Raw genomic sequence first — 22285 nt, 5'->3', positions numbered from 1 at the left:
ACACACCTTCGAAATTCCTATAGAGAACTTCTCAGATGTGCAGGTTTCCTCACGATGTTTTCCTTCACCGTTAAAGCGAACGATTAATTCACAAAGAATACACACATGATTTTTTAGAAAAGTCAGAGGTGTGTGCCCTTTGGATTTGAATCTGCGGACATTCGTCTTCGCAGTCCGTTCCGCACCCAACTAGGCTATCGCCGCTTCGCTATCGCCGCTTCCAAGTTATAATACAGTAAAAATACTTAATTCAACGTTTAATTTCTTAACTGATGTTGGGATTGGCGATAAAATTTATTCCATCGTATTAATTTGTCGAACAAATTCTCTGATATTTTATGTTTCTTTTCTGTTTTACTAATTAAAGGTTTAAATAAAATTCCGTTTTGTTTTTAATGGTTTATTTGTCGTTTGTTTTAATGCATTATATATTTTAAATAAGTTTCATAACAAAAGTTTTTAAGTAGTAAGTATAAATATTCTTATACTATCATTATGGCTGTAGGTATCATTGATCGTATAGGTATTGTGTTTAGTTATAATTTGGGTATGAAATTCGTATGAATAAATGCATTTTTATAAAAATTATTACATTCGCAATTATTATCTTTTCAGCTAGAAACATTATAATGGCGAAACTACGAAAGTTTCTGATTCATTCAGATTATTATAACAATTTCTTATATGTTAATTTGTTTTATGACGTTGTATTGTAATAAATCATTAATATACCTTTATTAATAATACACAAGTCTACTATACGATGTTTTTAAGGTAGGTGGTTTCATAGGTTTCAAATTTAGCCAAATGCGATTTGATACGTTGCGAACAATACGTCAGTAAAAACAAGATTTGAAGCCTCCTCGTCGGTCTCCTGAACTAATAATTTGAAGTAACCCAAAAGTTGGCACCAATTCTGAATACACGATACAATAATTATTTCATATCAGATCAGGAGACAGAACAAATGATATCAGAAACTTTTGAACATCGCTCTTGCATATTTACTAAGTATAAAAATATTAATTTCAGAATATCTATATAACGTAATTGTATTAAATTATTCTCGATAAATTAATTTATATGAATGGCCAATAAATTGTATATAATTTGTACCCCTTCCCATCAGAGCAACTGGTTTATTGTTTAATATTATATGTAGTATACGAAATATTCAATGTGTTAAGCACGGTAGATATGAAAAACGTTTATTTTCATCTCTAAATACAACTAATAAGTATGCTATAACAATGTTTATGAATAAAATTAACGAGATATTTATAATATTTGAAATAATTATTCTATATTGCTCATATTTGTACAAAGTTTTCGTCAAGTATTGGTGTTTTAATTCAGAGAAATATGTACAATTTCACACGATCATAATCATTTAGTAATGAACATTTTTACGAATATTACATAGCACTTAACATATTTGAGTACCCATAGTCTCAAGGAACTAACAAACAAACCAAAATCAAATATACATCCAGGTACAATACAAGTGAAAAGATAAGAAACTTCAAGTATAAACATTAGTTGATGGAGTTAAGTACAAAATCGAGAATGCCTAAAATATTTTATCCGCATCGATTAATATATTTACACGACTATATACAAAGCTATCACATATTATTTATATCACTATGTACATTATTGCAAATGTAATATACCTCGCCGTCTGGACGATAGCACAGTTCAGTTTTGTTTATATTAATTAGCAAAGAAAATATACTCGCGATATTGTACTTTGCGCTCAGTTTATGTTAGACGTACACTATGTGGGGTTTTTCTGGTGTTCGGTGAGGCGGTATCGTTTCATATGCAAACTGTTGATAGATGTGCTCTTCACTATCTTCTTGGTAGTAGGAGCTCTTATCGGCATTATGCCATGGAGGATTCAGGGAATGGAAATTATTAGTCACTGACGAACCGATCATTAGATATCGGTCTACGTCGCGTTTATTTTCTTGTTCTCTACTGCGAGTCGCGTACCCTAAACCGTTCCCTAGTTTGGAAACATCACCGTTCATCATAACACTCGTCATGATCTGTTTTGATTTATCCCCTTTGCACTTTTTCAAAGGTCCCATAAAATATAAAACACCACCGACCACGCTTATAATGATACTCACAGTCAGCACCACCACCGCTACTATCACCCACCCACTTGAGCACCCGAATTCAGACTCTGGGATCTGAACGAACAACACGCCTTTCAAATGCAAAGGCGACGCACATTTCATGTCCTCGTAATCTATTTTTAGAATAGAGCTTGCATTACCAGATTTCTTGATAGTAATCTCGCTATCTTTGCCAAGTTTCCACAGCCACAGTAACGAACAATTGCAAACAAATGGATTGCCAGAAATTTCCAACTCCTGCAATCTGTCTATTGGAAAATGTGACGCTTCTAGTGTCTCTAAAGCGTTGTTTCTCATGTAAACGTGGGTCAATTTCGGATTTCCATGAAATAATCTCGACGGAACTTCTCTCACTTTAACGTTTTCGTTCATCCATATTTTCTGCAGGTTTATGTTATCAACAAAAGCCCTCGAATCGATTTTTTCAAGCTCGTAAAGGCGGCTTAAGTGTAAATGTTTTAAAAGGAAAAGACTTTGGAAAGAAAGCGACGTAACGTTTTTGAAAAAAGTTCCCACTTAGATACAAATGGGATAAGTTTGATAGTTTAGAGAGAGCGGATGTCGGGATCGAGGTCATATTATTATCGCTAAGATCCAAATGGCGCAACGAAGGCAGATTGTGCAATCCTAACTGATCGATGCTCTCAATTATGTTATTCTTCAAGTCTAAATTTTTAAGCTCCTTTAGGTAAGGTATACCGTGTCTTGTTATTTGCTGTATTAAATTATCGGATAGATCTAGAAACTCCAGTTGAATAACAAATGCGAAATTATCAGACGGCACGTCCAATATCGAATTGTTCTTCAGAGACAGCGTGTTCAACGACGACAGTGGCTCAAAAGTATTCGGCTCGAACGTTACAAGTTTATTATTTGATAAATCGAGTCTCTCCAGGTTGGTCAAATCCTTGAAAGTCTGCACGTTTATGTTCGTAATCTCATTGTCAGATAGGTTTAAATCGACGAGACTTTTAAGACCGACGAACGTGTCTTTATCTAATTGTTTTAGATAATTATGACTTAAATTCAAATTTCTCATTTCGATGTTGTTTTCGAAGTTTTTACTACCTAAATCCATTACTTTGTTGTAAGAGATGTCGAGCACAGTGAGCTGTGTGTAAAAGACGAACGTGTATAGAAGGTTGTCGATGGCATTGTGTGTGAGATTGATGTGAGTCGCCTCTGGATTGAGTTGGATAGGCACGATCTCGAGGCTGGCGTTGGCGCAGGAGGCGGCGCGCAAGGCGTCGTCGCATGCGCATCGCGCGGGGCAGAGCGTGCGCGCCGCCACACCCCACGTCCATGCCATCACCACCACCCACCAGCGCCACTTCACTACGCGGGAGCCCATAACATCTCATGTATGAGCCACAGGTGACCTGGAAATAAAGAAAACGTATATTAATCAATTTTCAATTATTCCAATACTATATAGATAGGTACTATTGATTAAAAAATATATATGAAGAGAGCCTAATTATTTATTTTCTTAAAACGCGAAATAGGTATAGGTTATTTGATCATAGTTCAGCCAGAAAAACAAACAATTCTAAAAGAGGCTTGGTCAAGCAAAAACGTTTCAACCAAACGAAACATCATAAAGTAATTTCATAACCCCTTTTCTGAATCGTGATAAAATATAATACGTGCAGTATTAGACCGGCAATACGAAACACATTTTAGCACAAACAAGCTTAAATTTAACTGTGAATTCCAGGAGGTATCCGTCCATTGTAACAAAATAGACGAGTAAAATGAAAATGATAAATTCAACAAAACGTTCAACAATATAAAAAAGTTCAGATAATATTTGGAGTAAGTTTAACAAGATAAATTATACAAATCCCTCAATGGGAGCGGTTTGTTTACAAACATATTCTTATTCACAGTAAAAAGAGAATCACATCTCGGTAGATGAGATTCGGTTTATTTTTCGCGTAATTTATTGTTATCATAAAATCCAAGCGTTCCCTTAGGGTGTGTCGCGCGTCGGCCACGAGAGAGGAAAGTAAAAATATACAACATTATCACTCGACAAAATCTTAATATAATTTCTGTAGAAAACTGCAGATAACAAATGTGCTTCGCCGCAATTTGTTAGGGGAATGGAATTGTTTGATCCAAATTAGGCCGATAAGGGACGTGATGGGGCGGTGGAATGGTGGTTGCGCTAACAAAAACTTTTTTATTATCGTTCGTACTAATGCATTTACACGAGTTGAGCATATTGTGCTGCTATTTACGGGCGCTTTTTGTGTCTGTAGAATAATAGGAGCGTCAGTGTACCGTAACATCATCATCTGTTTCCTATAAATAATTTGTTACATAGAATAAGAAATACCTAAAGTCTTATGACCTTCTCAGTTGCATAGCGTGGGTTCTTACCGCCCAAGATGGAACCAAAGTTTGCCGTCTGAAGGCACCAGGCGAGAGCAAATGAAAAAAAGTCATGTCAAGAAATAAGTGTCACGGGCGCGCCTGCTAGACTACGTGCGATAAAAATTTAAAAAAATTAAAGATTTGTTAATATATTCTGCCGCCCCCCTAAAAGTGACCCTTCCCCGCCCCAACTACGCTACGTCACTGAACCTTCATACAACGCAGAAGCATCAAAAGTCGCTAGTTACTGCATGTATTTCCACTCGCGTCTAAATAGTCCCGATCCAGTCCAATTGAAAACCTTATTCTTCGGATTTAATGTAAAGTTGCAATAAAATATTGTTTATGCAATATTATAATTATAAACACTATGTATATCGTCAATTAGTCGTGAAGGCGCGGCCTCAGGCGGCACGTGCTAGACGGTAATGCGTTCTCGCGTGCCGTGACCACCGGCGGCTAGCCGTTTCACGAGGCATATTGCACTTTATTTATCACACACTCAAGACTTAAGACAAACGAGTCTCGTAAACGGGAAACTAGCGGGAACCCGCGCCGCTAATCCGCCCGCCTTCCTCGACAATATCACCCAAAACGCTCGACGATTTAACAAAGGATCGTTCGGTAGGTACTTTAAATTAAATGTTCGGCTTTACAATTCGACGGAATGTATAATGAATAGCACCGTAACATCTGTTAACGAAGGCGAACGATCTAGAAAGTTTCACGCGCGGGAATAACTAATTGCGAAGGTTGGAATTCAATTTATGGCTTCTAGTACGCCTCTCGGGAGATCACGCCAAGCTAAAGTATTAATAATGCAAAACAGTGTCACGGGAAGTTTTTGATTCGAAATGCAAATTGAATTAGGAAACAAAGTTGTGAGTGTTGAGCTTGTCCCGCTGTTGTGTCATTGTCGGTTTGGCTAAATGATTTATAATAACAAACGGAAGATCACAAAATTATCCAAACTTGGCCACTAACGTTGGTCCATGTTTAATTGAATAACTATATTAATGATGGTACTATCATATTACTAATACGCAAGAATGCCGCGACTGCACAATATGTCATACTTATTGAAGTGAAAAATAGTCGACTCCAAGTACTCAAGTTTGAAACATTAAAACAACTAAAACATAAGAAACATGTGTTTTCAGTTTTGTATTTTTAACACGCTGGTACTATATTAAGTGAACATTAGACGTGAGAGGACTTCTCTCCCTCCGTAACCAGATATGAGCCAAAGCGAATGGATTACCCAGACCCGCCTGAATTACAGAAACCATACATGTATATTCGATCCACATCACAGATCACAGTATTACGCCGGATTAATTCTGTTGCCGTTCCAAATGAACCCATTATGACCCGGAAAGATCGCATTTTTAATGAGATCAGCCCCAAGTGTATGCTTTCATTTACTGGATCTATATTTACATATCATACGCCATTAATAAGAGATTGTGCATAGTAATTGAATGATAACCAAATAGACAAATTACATTACGTAATTAACGATAAGATCTAAAATAGAATGGCAAATCGAAATCAAAAAGCAAAGCCAATCGTATAAAACTTTAAACAAGAGTTTTAGTTGAAAACGGTGTAGAACATTCTATTTAGATCTAAACTAAGCAAATAACTTGTGAAACGTAACAGCGGCAGCGTGAACAGCGAATTTAAACTTTACAGACGCACGTTGGAGTGAGTCAATAACAGTTAGATTTATGGCATGTAAGCAATCGTTTAGCATTCGGCGCTTGTGGTTTGACGGCGTCTTTGTGAAAAAAGTAAAATGTGGGAAACGCCCACCGTTTCCGATTCTAAACTGCACCGGCCCGCAGTCTTTTGTCTATTAATTTCCTGTCCGTCGGAGTGCGCTCCCGTCGCGAATTTCGCTTTCGTCGGCTTCGTTGACTTGTATCGCCTTTGTTGTTGCCTATTGAACTTTTCCATTACGAAACTTATCGATTGAAACCGCTAAATTTGTTGGAAAAATCTTGTTGTTGATATCCTATGCCGATATGAACAACGCGCTAATTTTCCTTTTATAAATCGAGTGTGTTTTTAAGTTGTTCTGTTTATGTTTCACTGTTTTCGAGATTGAAATTAAACATTCTGTTATGGAAAAGTTGTAAAGCGTTTGAATTTGGAATTTTAATTACTGGAACAGATTTTGTTTCAGTGAGGCTGAGGATGGATTATTATTTTGCTCTTCTTATAAGTTACCTACTTAAATTATTATTTTAAGTAGGTATAATAATTTCACTGTTCAAAAATGCTAAGAGATCAATACAATTTTATGAAAATATACGAGTACAGACTGCACTGAGGTGCTACTATTAAAGTAAGTATAAATATAGACATTATAAAATCCACGATAAGATAAATTATCATATAATTCGAATATACTTGATGTCACTCAATAGCACAGCAACGACAGTTGTTTTTATATTCCACGGTCACGTACAAAGTCAATACTATAACTTGATGATGTCCTTACAAGTATCTAATTGGCGTTATTTTTGTCACTTCCCGTCAAACACAGGACGTATCCTGGATATTAGTTTCACATTTGAAGAGCATTCACCCGACTAAAGCTTAGTAAAACCGTTGTGGAACTTGGGCACGCGACCTTTCTAATTACACTATAACATCTAAACACCGTTTAGGACGCGAAGGGTTGTACGTAATTTATTGTACAGTTTCTGCACGCTCAGGAAATTCAATATCAAGGGGTCCACAATCTCCGGCATTAGCGTCGATACGTCATCGAGTCCATTTAAATTATTACCTAAAACTTGGCAAGTTAATTGTAAGCGGGCCAGCCTGTATTGGTATCCTACTTTATCGAGTAGAATTTAAGATGTAACTGACACAAAGCGAGGGGTGGCGAGACAATAAAACCAGTGTAAAAGTCGGCTAACCACTCTCGCACACCCCAAGAAAATATTTCAGCCCTATTCACTTTTATTAGTTGCTTAAGCTGAGCGCTGCCGTTTTTAAAATAGTTTTGCCGACATAAGCCCTTTAAAACTTTACTGCGAGCATTGAAATAGATGTTGGAAAACAGTGTGTAGGTTTAATAAAATTGTTTCGTATGTAACATTCAGTGAGCGTTTGTTGAAGAGTATACGTGCCCCGTCTGACGTAGCTGAGTGTCGGCAAGCAGTAACGGGCATAATGAGAAAACTTGGGCAGAACAGAATGTTCCTTCACTAGTCCGTAAGAGAGCAAAAACTGCTAAGCGACTATTCTTGATTTGATTGTAATTTGCTACTTCACGGTACATTATAGAGTTTATTTTTTGTACTAGGTATATGAGATGTAATACGTAAATATACGTTTTTTGATTAAATGCCGATTTGGTAAGGATATTGTGAGAATACGCCAAATCATGAATTCGATTGACATCACTTTTGCAATTCACAGCTGTTTGATTGTACTAATCAAGATAGCCGCCATATTCAAAGAAATACAAACTGATATACTCCTATTTGACTGGGTAACATTTCAGAAAAAGGTGACAGGTGAGAATCAACAAAAACTGTTATTTTGTGATAGCATTGATTGTACTAAATAAGTTAGTTATTCAGTCCCAAGAACAAAAAAAACAGAATTTCGGTATTAACCATCGTAAAGTAACTTTTAACGTACACCGCACTTCCTGCAAGCGAGAAGGAGAGACAATCATAAATTGCGAATGGAAACCGTGCAACAGCGAAAAACGTTAAGGTGTTGAAGGAAACTTTTAATTTGATCTCAGGAATTTAAACGTCGTTGATGTAAACTTTCACGAGGCGTGCTTCAGTGAGCTCCTTGTGTTTAGAGCTCTTGTTTCAACACCCTACATTGTAAGCAAGTCTTGAATTTTAAATTGTACACACAAAAAACAAAAACGTGACAAACAAGTTACAAAGTTTTGTATATTGAATTTTAAACAGAAATTATAAAGAACTTGTGTTGTATTGTTTCTTCGATCTTGTTATAAGTTGCCGATGTTTTTGTTAAATTTATATTTGCAACTGTTTTCCCTACAATTATGTTTAGTTATTATGGGTTTAAATTTATATAAATTATATTTAGTAGCTTGAGTCATTTGTCGATATACACTCCGATGGTAAAAATAATGTTATATTAATAATAATGAAAGTTAAGAATTTATAAAAATATTTTACACAGCACATATTATGGAGAGTGTTTTAAGTAAAATTATGACGTTGGTTAAATTAATAATTTATCTCTTTTCTTTTACTTTCAATAATTTTTATAAAATCGAAATACTATTTCACTTCTCTAATCATATACAAATAAATAGGACTTTGTGATGCAAGTAAAGTTTTAGCGGATTCTATTTTAATTATTTAGTCAGCTTGTAATATAGTTTTCTAAATACATTAAATCAAACTAAAAGTCTAGCTAATTACACAACGCTTTGCATGTTAATTAAATAGTCAATGAATCCCGTTCCAAGCGGCTGTGGCTAACAAATTTTAATATTACCGAGGGCATGGCACCTGCCAATAGTTGCACGCGCCGTCGCTATTGATTTTGCAATCAAAGCCCTGGAGTCGGGCCACTTCCTAATGATTATAACCTAGCTATTAATTTATAAACGATACCACTATTTCAACAACTCGCATTCATCAGTGCGTGTTCAACTGTACGGGCGCGCATTCCGCGAATGTGCGTTCATACGATACTAGTTTTTACATATGCACATGGCTGCAGCCGCCAACTGTTTTCTAACTAGGATTTCCTGCTCTATAAGAACTAGAAGCCAACATACCCGCAGTACGCCAGATAAAAACTAAAATACTTCAATACAACAAGAAATAAACTCAGTCGTGTGCTCCTGTGTTATGTGGCCTTATTACGCTTTAATGTCTAACGTTAACTAAAAGACGGAAGATACGTCGCGTCGTTACGTTCACAATGCAAAACGCTGCCACAAAATATATCAAATACCCGCTCGCACACCGCTCGCCGCGGCGGGAATAAAAAAACAACTTTAGCGAACAAAACGTGTACACAATTCCATTTTTCCTTTCAGCAACAGAGGCAGTCTTAGTGAATCAGGCTTCTGTATGGACGCCTTTATAAACGCAATAATGAGAAGTGCTAAGGCGTTATTCAGACGTGCGCCCTAACGAGAGACTCTGATGAATCGCCCATGAGGCGAGCACAAAACTTGCCACTTGGCGCAGTAATGGCGAGACGTACCGGCCGCCGCACGCGCCTCGCCGCCTCGCCAAAGGGCTTTTAGCAAGCACCAACTTGCTTTCGCTTTGACTTTATCGCTAAGCGAGGATTAGGCGTGCCTCGACCCGATTGGATGCGGCCTCGGATGAATAGTCAATGAATTTAGGGCAAGCAATCGAGCATCCGCCGACCGAATTACAGGTTTATTTACTCTATTTTTTTACTTTCAATTTTGAATGATATTGAATAAAACCGAGCTGAACTCCAAAATAACAGTCGTAACATACCATTCGTTACTATTTCTGGAGTAGAATATAACTTTATGAGGAGGTAGGTAGGCAAAATTTTATTCCTTTCAATTTTCGGTGGGGAAGTTTGCATCAGTACCTCACGGTCACGATGTTCGGGAGCGTACGTTTTGTGGCACACGCTTCAAACTTTCGCCACATCGAGAAAAACCAACAACTCCTATGAATTGTTTGACTGTTATTAAAACTTTTCCTTTGAGAAATGTAGTATATAATTTTAAACTTAACGTTTGAATTATCACTATCGGAGTGAACGCAGATGAGTATAAAGGCGGTGTTGTTTAAAGGAAATAGTGGGCAGCTGCAAACGACGTGCTTACGTGGGAGATATCGTGCGCATCCCGCGCTAAGCCCGCAAAATGGCCTTGGCCTAAATGAAGAAGCATCGCTGTACTCATCTAAAGCATACTGCGAAATTAGTCAATCCTATCGCACCATCTCGAACGGAGTCGGTGAGGCTGAATAATGAAATAGCTCGTTGAGACGGTGGATCGACGCTATCGACACTCGGCGGCCATTGGAACTCGATCGCATCCACCGAGCACTGGCGAAAATCCCGAGGATTCCGTGTGAGATATCTGGCCTCTTTTAGGGTTATTAAGTGGAGTGGGTTTTAGGGAAATGAGTTGGGGAATAAATCTGCCCTCACTCGGTATGGATGGAATCTGTGTTTTCCGGTAACTAAATAAAAGATACCCATAAAATAAATTAGAATGGCTCATACATTGTCTTCATCGGGCGGCGTAAAAGCATTCCTTGAGGGGATAAAAATCTGCGCTACTATAGCTGGAATGCCAATAAGAGGAACTAAACTGTTATCTTTGCGTCGAATGTTACAGTAAAAGATCTTTGTGGAAATGGAAAGGGATTTTTTGTTATAGAGCTATATTTAGTGTTTTAAAGAACTTCAAAATAAACTAAACCGGAGTTAATTTAAATTAAATATGAGTACTGTGTTTTGTTTATATCTAATAAATGATTTTGTGTATTTAAATAATTAACTTTTTAACGTTTTAGTTTTTGCATAGTCTGCGATTACTTGCAAGCGTATTTTTTTTTTTAAGGAATGGTATGTGTTGTATTGTTTGTCAGCCCTGTGTGCTTTAGAAACTCTCGTTAAATTTGTTTTTCCTTACAGTAATACCATTAATGTGAAAATGTCTTTTTATTTTAGTCTCGTTTCTGCTCGTGGCGCCTGTATTGTGGCCTTGATAACTCTCAGCAGTCCCTTGCTACATATACCAGTTCCGTCAAAACCAAATAATCTGTTTCATAGAATAGCTGACACAGGCAATAACTGCAACATACCAAGAATTAAATATAGAACACCTTAATTTTATTTGTTTGTACACATAAAACCTTTGCTTTGTTTTCAAGAGAATAAAAATTCAACCTATCTCACCATAACAAAATTGGAAAGCAGAGGCTACGTCCTAAACACGATCACAGCGTTCACACAAACTGACACATTCATTCCTTTCCCTCAGTTTTATTAAAGGTGAATACAAAACGCAAGCTGATACCGGCGGTGGCTCAAAGCGTACTCGCGTAAGCTTACCCAAGACTCCGCAAGCGTAACTTGCAACAAAATCCCACGTTCCAGGTTTCCATTCCATATTGCAGTGTACCAGGGATTCCCTTTAACGTATTCCGCGTTCGCTACAGAGCCGGCGGGGTTAGGGCGCGGCGGCAACGGTAATGCGTTTTATGAATGAATGAACGAATGAATGGGATTTCACTTCCAACTAACCATTGGTTTGAGCAAAAGCGCAGTCAACGCGTCTGTGAGATACTTTTTGTTTTCAAAATTCTCATTTGTGTTATGGCATAAAACTCGATAGTTTTATTGACGACAAATAATATATCGTCTGAAACCCGTCGGATGCACCAGCCCTATTTTATTTTACGGTATGAATTTTAGTATCGCAAATTTTTAGATGAGGTATAAAAGCATGATTGCTGAATCTCAAGGATGTAAAAGAGCGACTATTTTGCGCTAGCTTTAACACGATTTTGATTAAAATTTTGCATCGTGCTCTCGATTTTTTATTATCTGATTACTTGAGTTCATTACTAGTTAAAGCATTGTTCATAAAATTTCTAAATAATTTTCTTAATGTATCTCTTTAAGACAGGTTACGGTTTGTGTATTTAAGGACATGTTTGTGAACGCTGTCGACACTCAAAGGCCAGATGAGTTGATTAATTCGATTTTCCCTTTGGACGCTTTGATTGCGATTGCAACAAGGCTGGAACTGTTTTCTACCAGCGTACTTTAATTAAAGAGAACCGTGGCCCTAACACGTGATGAAAAAGAAAAAGATTGGTTGAAAATGTCTCGCCGATACAGCAAAATTTTATAAAATACCCTTTTTGCAGTTTATCGATTTTTTCTCGTAATACTGTTTGTTTTATATGCTTGTGTTTACATAGTTAGCACAACCTGGTCTCCTTATTCAATAAGTATTGTATTAACTTGTTTATTATTTTTGTAGTATCCTTTTTTCTGTACCTTATATAAATAAACATTTCGCAAAGTACTTACATGAATATAAATAATATTCATGTCGTTATAGGCAGATATTTTAAATGTAAAATGGTCTACTTAAAATATATAAAAAAATTTGCAAATATATATACAAACAAAATAAAAAAGCTGTGAAAATGTTCTTCACCTTTATGACTAATATATTATTCTTTCAAATTATCAGTACTATCAATAATTCGCAGCAAATTAAGCAATTACACAATAAACCGACTCCAATTAATGTAATAGATCATTTTAAAAACGTTTCATCTCATAAATATACAATAGCCGACTTATCTACGACATATCTGAGCAGGTGACAGCCGTTTCCTTTCGATCTAGTTAGCTGAGATGCCGCAAAGAGTGAGACATTGATGTAGAGGGCATTAGAAAGTTTAAAAAAATACTTCCTGGAGCATTTTTATTGAGTATCAAGATTGATATCAATTTAGCAATATTTTTCCTCTTTATTTTAAAAATTTGTATACATTTTTATTTATACCAATCAAGCCTTTTTGGTATGCACACACCATGCACACAAACCACAATCGAGACAATTTTTATTTTAGGGTAATATTATATTATTATCGCTCATGAACTCTGCCTAATGAAGGCACCATACATTGTCGAATTTTAAAGAAGCAACATTTCAAGTAACCATCTTAGGTACTATACTTAGGTTTACTAGGTTGTGGTAGGCGCAATTAGTGCACCTACTCTCCGCCCGCGTGTCCGTCCCATGATGTGATAGAGAGCGAGTCTATCACCATATCGAGAACAAATTCCAGACTCCAGGCTGATACTGAGTAGAAAAACCCAACATACATTATATTATAATGTAACGTATAAGCAATAAGTAGAAGATAGCTTTATGCATACTAAACAGTAAAACAATCATAAAATTAAGACACTTAACACATAGAAATAAATATAAAAACAATTTTGTAACAACATAAAACATGTTAACTAAATGATTATGGCGCATGCAAACGAATATACGTAAGAAGGCTTATTTCAATTTTATGTTTATGCGATGCTAACAAAGATGATAACTCACATATTATTCACACACTGGAGTGCAAACCATTATTATATTACGTTTAATATGAATTTTCACGGCGTGTTGGATAATTATCATAACATTATATTCAACACAACACTAAGCTTAATGGACTTCCAAACATAAGAAATACAATACTCGTGCAAGTGGATAATTATCATCTAGTAATTATCAATTTGCGTATGAAATGAGTTGAACTTGTATTTAAAAGGAGGTTATTGCTAATTTACAAATAAGTTTCAACATTAACGCTGGCGCGATCGTAAATTAAAATACGACGTGTTAAGCATTTTCGAAATTTATTTTAAGTTTTATCATTGAATAACGCGGTTAAATAATTTGGTTATTAATAATTTATCACGTTGTCCAGCAATGTTCTAAATTTAAAATTAAATCCATAATGTGTATGTTCATTCGTTGCATTATAGATAATATTTAGGCAGTGGGTACAAATACAAGAATCAGTAAGATTCGAAATAAAATATTATTTACAATAGTTGCCAGTCCTTCGTGATCTCTATTTAAAGTAAGTCTATAATAGGCAAGTAAATTGCCACTACACTACATGCCTGAATCAATATTTGCGAATCATTTAAACATATCACACAATAATACGATTCGATGCCAAAACCAAGAACATAAAATAAATCCCCATATTGTCATAAACCTGCCAGTACCATTAAATTTATCGATTCATTCAAATAATTGAGCGCTAAATAAACCAGTGTTACCAACACTTTTAGCTTTATTTTATTAGGCATTACTGTCATCACAGACAAGATGACGTGACCAGTGGCTATAAACCTCGATTGAAGATCGCATCGTTCGAAATTCAAACTTCGTTCCCATGAAGTAGTGATTACAACTCCCACGAAATGATTCGGCCTACCTCAGCGGCGGGATTGAATGATCAGTAACCCAGTATCGTATGACAGTTTTGTGATACAAAAATATACTGATGTCCTCCTATGGACCGTAAAACCACGGCGTTTATGGTTCGTTCGGTTAGAACGGTGAAAAAATATCTAAAAATAAATGTTTGGACGATGGATTTTAAACCGTGGACGGGATGAGATATTTTGAAAAAAGAACGAAATATTTTTAGTTAGCTTTGATTTATAATAGAGCGCTTTATTTTATTTAAATATACGTTGTACTTGGTTAACAATATTAATTAAATCATTTCTCATTAAAATTGTAAAATATTTGCACCATCCATAATGGCTTTTTCAAAATGTTATTGTATTAGATAGCAATTCTCAATATAAATAATAACTAAGTTCTTTCATCCATGTTTAAGTGAAGTTAACGGTCTTTTTAGACTGGACGAAAAAGCAACGCCTTCGCCGCGCTGTGAATTCTCCTCCAATTCGCCAGTGTTATAAGAGCCTTAACTTTATCTAACAACGAATGAAACGGCCTAAATCGTTTCTAAAAATTACAATCAAATAAAAATCAAAACTGCGGAAGATTTATAGTCAAATATTTTGTGTGGGAAATAAAAACTATACCAATATCCACACAGTTATAAATTAATCTAACGTTGCGGCACAAAAAACCACGAATCACTCCGTTCGTATCAAATGTAGATTAACCAAAATTCAAAAAGTTCTCACCGTTTCGCTTCGCTGGCCATCAATGTGGCGTCTTTAAAACCTCCATAATTATTTTTCTTGGTGTACCAATACAACAATTACATCATTCGTCACGATCTCTTTTGTGCCGGCCCTATATATCACGGCCAGTAAAAACTATTACGAATCCTTTATAATTGACCAGAAACGTACGATTTGTATACAGGTTTATATGATAGTAAAACTAAACTGAATGTAGGAACAAAATTTTGGAAGCAATGGAAGAATGGGCTTTATAAGTACTGGAACTGCGATGTAGTTCGAACAATTTGCAGGGTCGGTGTGAGAATAGGTACTCACATGGGTTAAAGAAAATAATTCTTAAATGTAACTAGTCGATTTGAATACTGGAATGGTCTGAGTTATCTATTTACTCTAAGTAGAACAAGTAGTTTAATAACATTTACTCTGAGTTTCTGTGCTGGAAGTGGAAACTTCTGGAATAGTTTATGGAGAATGTCCAAGGTTTTTGAAAAATAAATGATGACCATAAAAATTGTTATTTCATACGAGATAATTAAGAATAGTCACCGTAAAATACTTACAGCTAAAGCTAAAACTATTTAGTAATGCAATTTGTCATTTATCATAACCAACTTGAACATAATCGGTTGATCGACGACAAAACAATAAAAAGCGATCCATAACGATGCAATCCATATAAAAAATACAAAACAATTTCAAACGTTGCCTAATTGTGGACAATGACATTAATTTTTCATATGATAAATTTTCGTAAACAATAGTTTGTCGTTCACCAGCCCACATTTATGGCTGCTGCATTGTTTTCTGAATTAGATAAATGATGATCGTTAATGTTGACAAATGTGAAAACTGCGTTTCACGAATAATCAGTTATAAATATTCGGTGATAGCGAACAATAACACAATATTTGTGGTTCAATTAACTTAGTATTGTATTGATAAATTTATTACTCTAAATGCTATTAAAGTTAAGCCTCAAATCAATTTGAAAGCAATTACGTTTCTAGATGAAATAGCGGAATGAGTCTTGATATTGGTAAAGGCGAAGGTAATGACTATTTATTCTGAAGAAAATATTATATAAGATATTGAATTAAAACTTAGACCAGAAATTAATTTGATTGAAAATACAAAACATGTTTTGGGTTCTGGGAAAAAAAGTTCTAATGTTTTTCACAACTAAAATATTTCGATACCCCGAACCACTAGATAAAGGCATTATAAAATACTTTGATACTGCTGCGATACTTAAAAACAGACAAGATAAAAGTAAGTGCATAAATATCACCAACTGCGGTTCCATAAACCAAAACGTCAAAAGTTGCACAACAGATACAAATTGTTTCAAATCGCTTTGGCATTCAAAGTCAATTTACTGTATCTAAAAATTCCAAAACACTTATCACTAATGCACCCATAAAACTACTACATAAACAACGAACGATAAACCCAATTTGTGATTCAACACCATCAACAACTACTTATAAGAGTGAACTGTCCACTACGTGCCTTACAGAATTGCTCGGTTGCTGAGCAATACATGGGTAGCCAACCGTAACTTTGAATGATCTAGTAGAATAGATTTGATTAAGCTTTAATCTTAAGCTACATGTAAGTACAATTTCTTCACCTTTTTCCTTTTCTTTCGTTATCTTAAAAATTGTAATTAAAATATAAGTGTGTTTCTAATTTCACGCATTCATTGTTTTATTTTGTTTTACATAATTTTGTCAAGTTTTTCGTATTTATATGAATGTCGTGTACCACTTATATTGTAACGGCATTTTGCTTTAGAATACTATTAATGTTATTACTGTAATGAATTATGTGTTAATGTACTTTACATTGGCGTTACTAAATAAATAAATTCAGGTTTGCAATCAGTTTTCCCAAAAAATATGTTCGGTTCTGTTTTGAGAAGCTATTCTCTAAATTATGTCATATAATAAATTAGTTTCTGGAACCGATTTTAATAAATTAACTTATATCTTATACCTTAATCCTGTAAACAAATTAGTTTTCATTCAGTCCAATAAGATTTTAGGTAGCCAGTAGAACGAAATGATTTGCCAATGTTTGCCCATCTACTTCAATTGCTACGGTATGTTTAAACCACTCTGTAAATTTATCGTCAGAGTTGGCAACACTGACACAGACACAGAGAGTACCCTGATGTCCCACAAGTACTCCGCCCGTGGCACGTAAGTATCCGCCCCATTCGAATTCACGTCAAGTCTACGTATTTGTAATTCAACACGGGGTCCCCACGCGTAGTATTGTTTCACCTACAACTGCTTAAGGCGCAGTTCTTTATTCGTAAGCCTGATTGGGTATAGCTAATGATGCATTGAGAGGGGACAAAATGCTGATGTTGGGAGAGCCCTTCGTTGCCCCACTTTTTGTATTGTTTGTAAGAGGAGATTGTCAAGTACTAACCCCATTCACTTTGGTTATTGTGAGTTTAATGAAAGGATAAAATAAAAATGGTTTGCTATAAAAAGTAAAAAACTTTCCTGTCTTAATTATTTTTTATGATCTTAAACACAGAAATATGAAAGATTGTTTTTACAAAGAACATGACATCAATAACAATAAGATAATCAGATAAAATAAACTGTGATTTCAAACAAAGAAAAAAGAAAAAGAGAGATATTTATTGTCAAAACAATAACATTAATAATGTTACAAAAACAATATCTATACAAAGTCTAACCCTTAAAAAGACACGACACAACAAATACGCGTTGACAGAAAACTGAAACGGGCACATAAGTAACTCGTGTACCCATGAATGCGTACAAACAACGAGCCAAGAAAATCAGAAGCAATTTATCGAAACCTTCGTTATCGAAGTCCGAGTAATTAAAGTGAATTCGTTAAGGTAATAGGCAATAATAGTACCGTGCCCTCGGTAACTCAGTGCCTAAAGCTGATTACAAGAAACCGTCAATTTCCAATAACATCTACAAGGCGATGTTAAACTGTGGTTAGTGAAACGGGTATTGGGTCGGCGTTCGAGGAAATTTGTCTGAGTGTTCGCGGGATTAAACCGTGGTTATTCAGATTTGATGGAGGCTTAATCGAGGATCGATAGGTTAATGAAAAATGTTTTGATTGATTGCGGTAAGGTATGTTTTAATAAGAGCTGTTTGTGGTTTGGGATTTAAGTTCTACCGTTTGTGGTTTCTGACAACCGTTTAAGTTCTATTTTCGGTGAATAAAAAAGATCTATGTTTAGGGCTTTTAAGATAATCGAATACTTCGCAATTCTAAAATTAGGGTTTGGTGTGATTTTTTTGGCGCATTAAAATTAAAAATCAAAATAAAATGTGAAGCGTAAGAATCGTATCAAACGATCTAGCAAGGACTAAGCTATAATTTTACTCTAGTTTGATTTTTTGTTAATAAACATTTATAGCCATAACATGACCTTAAATACAAATATGCAAACCAAACTTCCTTTGGAAGTGGATACTCCAGTTACGAGTGATATTGAAGTCGACGTATGGGAACATTTTAATAATGAAGTGCGCGTTAACAGTGCAAGTCGAAAGGAATCGAGAAACCGCATTAAATTTGAATATCATTTGTCGTGCGTGCGACTTGTTAAGCTAGAGTCGCAAGAATATTGTGGAAGAAATAGGGCCTTACGTATTCAGCCACCTGTGAAACAAAATGTGATAACACAAACTTAGCTTTTTTATTTGAACACGCGAAATGTAGCCAAGGATAGGTTATATTTTTTGTGTGCTTACAGAATATCCCGAGAGACTATTTTATGAATAAAAAGAGGATTACTTTTCAAATGAATAACTTAGGATTTGCTATTGAATTCTATAGAAAATATTTAATTCAAAAACTTTACCTTTTGATTAAGTACCGTCAAAATGCCAATAATAATTTCAAGCACTTTCCTAATATATATAAATCTAAATATAGACATAATCTCATATCTTTATGTTGCATCTAGTAGTCCTACAGTACTTCAGACCAATTTTGATATCACAATATGATAAAGGCAAGTCTATCGCCATATCGAGCACAAATTCCAAGCCCCGTAACTCATTTACCTAAATTCCTGTATAGCCTGCATACGTAAACCAAACAAGACTTGTCCATCTATAATTCATTTAACGTACAAGTTGGACGTATATATGGCAACACCGGAGATATCGGAAACAAATCGAAAGCCCCACTATTCCGTGTATGCAAAGCAATTTATGGTGGAATCTAATTTCGCCGTGTAGCTACAAACCACGTAAACCGTTGTTGAGATGACGGACGTGGACTTCGGGAGTCTCCTCTTCATTAAGAGCGGGGCGGGGCGTGAGGCGAGGGGACGATGGCTTTATGGGACAATTTGCATTTACACGAGCTCTAGCAGAGATTACGGCCGCACTTATCCGGCTGCCGAAATGAGGCGCTCGCTACCCGCCCGCTACAATCTACAACCGAACAAGCCTTTGTTTATATTTCGTTGTATTTTTCACCCGCCATTTGTTTTGACGGCCCATCTCTAAAACATGAAGGTTTTGAAACCCCGAAAATACTTTACGACGGACAAGCCGCCGGCTCTTGATTCCTCACGACGGCTGCTTTATGATTATTTACAACGTCATTTTTTTCGATAACAAGGAATGGTGTTCTGCTATCCTTATTGGGGTGACGATTAATATTCTTATTATATGCAAAGCCGAATTATTCCGGCGCTTCGTAAACTTTAGCTGAAGTTTCAACCCTTTTAGTGGATTGGACCGCAAGTAAACATCCTAACATGTTGGCTAAACGCGAGGTAATCAATTAAGTAGCCACTTTAAATGTATTCTCGTATAAATTAGAGCTTGAATGTAACAAACAAATTGCAGCGTAACAGCCACTGGCCATAGACGTTAAACACAGCTATTTTGACTAGAAAGTTTGCTGTACATTTCGCCAACTACAGCGACCCACAACTGTCTGACAACATTAATGTGACACGTAGCAACGGTATGCCCTACAAACGGCACAAAGCGTATAAAATAGTCGCAAAACTGAAAGGTGAAGAGAACTATACAGCTCCGGACGTACATGACAGAATAATATGGCATTCGCAAATCTCTGACCCATTTACGATAACTACCTTTGAATCACCCTGACAAAAGCATGTCGATGCAAGAACATAATGTCTGACCGGCCGACGATGCCTCAATTTAGAGCCCGCATTGCCTCGTGAGATCACATGGAACAACGAAGCAAGTACTAACAACTACAGCGCCTAGTATCGTACAAGCGGTGAGGACATTAACGTTATTCGGGAAAACATAAAATTTTACTACACTTTGATACCCATCGGCGATACTCGTTCTCTCGCCATTCGATTGTATAATTAAAGAATATCGGGTATGGTTTGCGAAAATCTGTGGGATTGAATACATTTACAAATTGAATTAGACGAAAAAGTCTCCACGAGGAGGTTCTAGATGTACATTTAATGTGTTAAAGGTAAACACAATCGCCGTTGGAGGGTTTTTAAGTATAGTATATAGAAACAAAATAAAAGGCAACAAAAACACAAGTTTATTTTCATAAAAACCAACGAGAACTCCAATGAAGATAAACATTTACAACATCTTTAATATAAGAAATAATGTGAAAAGAGAAACTATTGTTCAAAAAGAGTATAATATACCTAATATTATGACCGGTTTTACAGAAGAATAACCAACCAATTTACACTTAACGCCTCACAACACTCCGTAAAGGGCAATATGCCACATCTAAAATTAAGGTTGTTATACGCATAAATATTCATTGTGGAGGACCCGATCGGGCTATTTGCCGGTCTGTTGCCACGCGTAGGTACTGCTCTCTTAATCAGGGAAATTGCTAAGTAATAGACCCCGCTAAAATTTGTATGCTAATGTGAACGAGGCGAGAGTCGACTTTCGTGGTAGTATTTCTTTATATAGGGTGTTATTGTAGTGTGTGTACTTAGTATATAATTCATGTTATGTACAGTATTAAGTTAGTATAATGAGTGCAGTCTAATAAAGAGCCTAAAACCAACAACACGTCTCAACAATATATCCTCCATTACATTATATTTAAAAGAATGGATAAGCATATATCGATTTTATATATAAAGAATCCCATTTTATTCTCTAAAGTGTTTTGGAGTATTATTAGATCTTAAACTCGAGTGGACATCGAAGGTATTTGTGATGAAAAGACCTGCAAATGTAAGAAGCCGGTGACATCTAATAAAACAAGCCGATATTTTTCTGTAGGCTGTTGAAGAACGGAACGTATCTTTGGTTATCGCATATTAATTTGGAGAACTAGGATTCTATATATTAAAATTAGGTTTAGATTATGTATATTAAGATAGCTTTGATGTAGTCATTATGCTGTGAGAAAATAAAAAATCATTAGCAAGTTTTATTAAGCAGTTTTATCGTTATTATGCAGAGCTTAATTTTTTATGTGCATGTCGTGATTGGCAGTCATTTTAGCTAGATTCACAATATCAATTGTAATTTACATAGTAAACACGAAACTAGTAAATACATTATGGAATACAAACTATCGCCTTTCTATTACAGGTAGGTATTTAAATTATTTTAGCGGCGATAGCCTAGTTGGGTGTGGAACGGACTGCCAAGACGAATGTACGCAGGTTCAAATCCCAAGGGCACACACCTCTGACTTTTCTAAAAAAATCATGTGTGTATTCTTTGTGAATTTATCGTTCGCTTTAACGGTGAAAGAAAACATCGTGAGGAATCCTGCACATCTGAGAAGTTCTTTATAATAGGAATTTCGAAGGTGTGTGAAGTCTACCAATCCGCACTAGGCCAGCGTGGTGGACTAAGGCCTAATCCCTCTCAGTAGTAGAGGAGGCTCGTGCTCAGCAGTGGGCAAGTATATAATACAGGGCTGATATTATATATTTATTTTTTATTAAAATTTGCGAAACAGTTACTTAACTAATATAGATATAACCGAAAATAGTATTTAAAAGAAACCGTATTACTATTCCAAATAAATAATTATTATTAAAAGAG

The 22285-nt window shown here is 35.7% G+C and overlaps 1 protein-coding gene across 1 annotated transcript in view; it reads right to left on the bottom strand.

Annotated features, from left to right (window-relative positions):
- Positions 1 to 395: 395 nt before the first annotated feature.
- LOC115441696 (protein artichoke) overlaps positions 396 to 22285 on the bottom strand; it is an 80436-nt gene continuing 58546 nt past the window's right edge. Inside the window, 2 exon segments of the mRNA XM_030166587.2 lie at positions 396 to 2642; positions 2644 to 3523. Coding sequence (XP_030022447.1) covers positions 1767 to 2642; positions 2644 to 3495 — 1728 coding nt within the window. The 5' untranslated portion in view covers positions 3496 to 3523 and the 3' untranslated portion in view covers positions 396 to 1766.

Source organism: Manduca sexta, chromosome 25 (genome assembly GCF_014839805.1).
Source record: "Manduca sexta isolate Smith_Timp_Sample1 chromosome 25, JHU_Msex_v1.0, whole genome shotgun sequence".
In the NCBI taxonomy this organism is placed as follows: domain Eukaryota; kingdom Metazoa; phylum Arthropoda; class Insecta; order Lepidoptera; family Sphingidae; genus Manduca; species Manduca sexta.
This window is presented reverse-complemented; position numbering and strand designations above follow the sequence as displayed.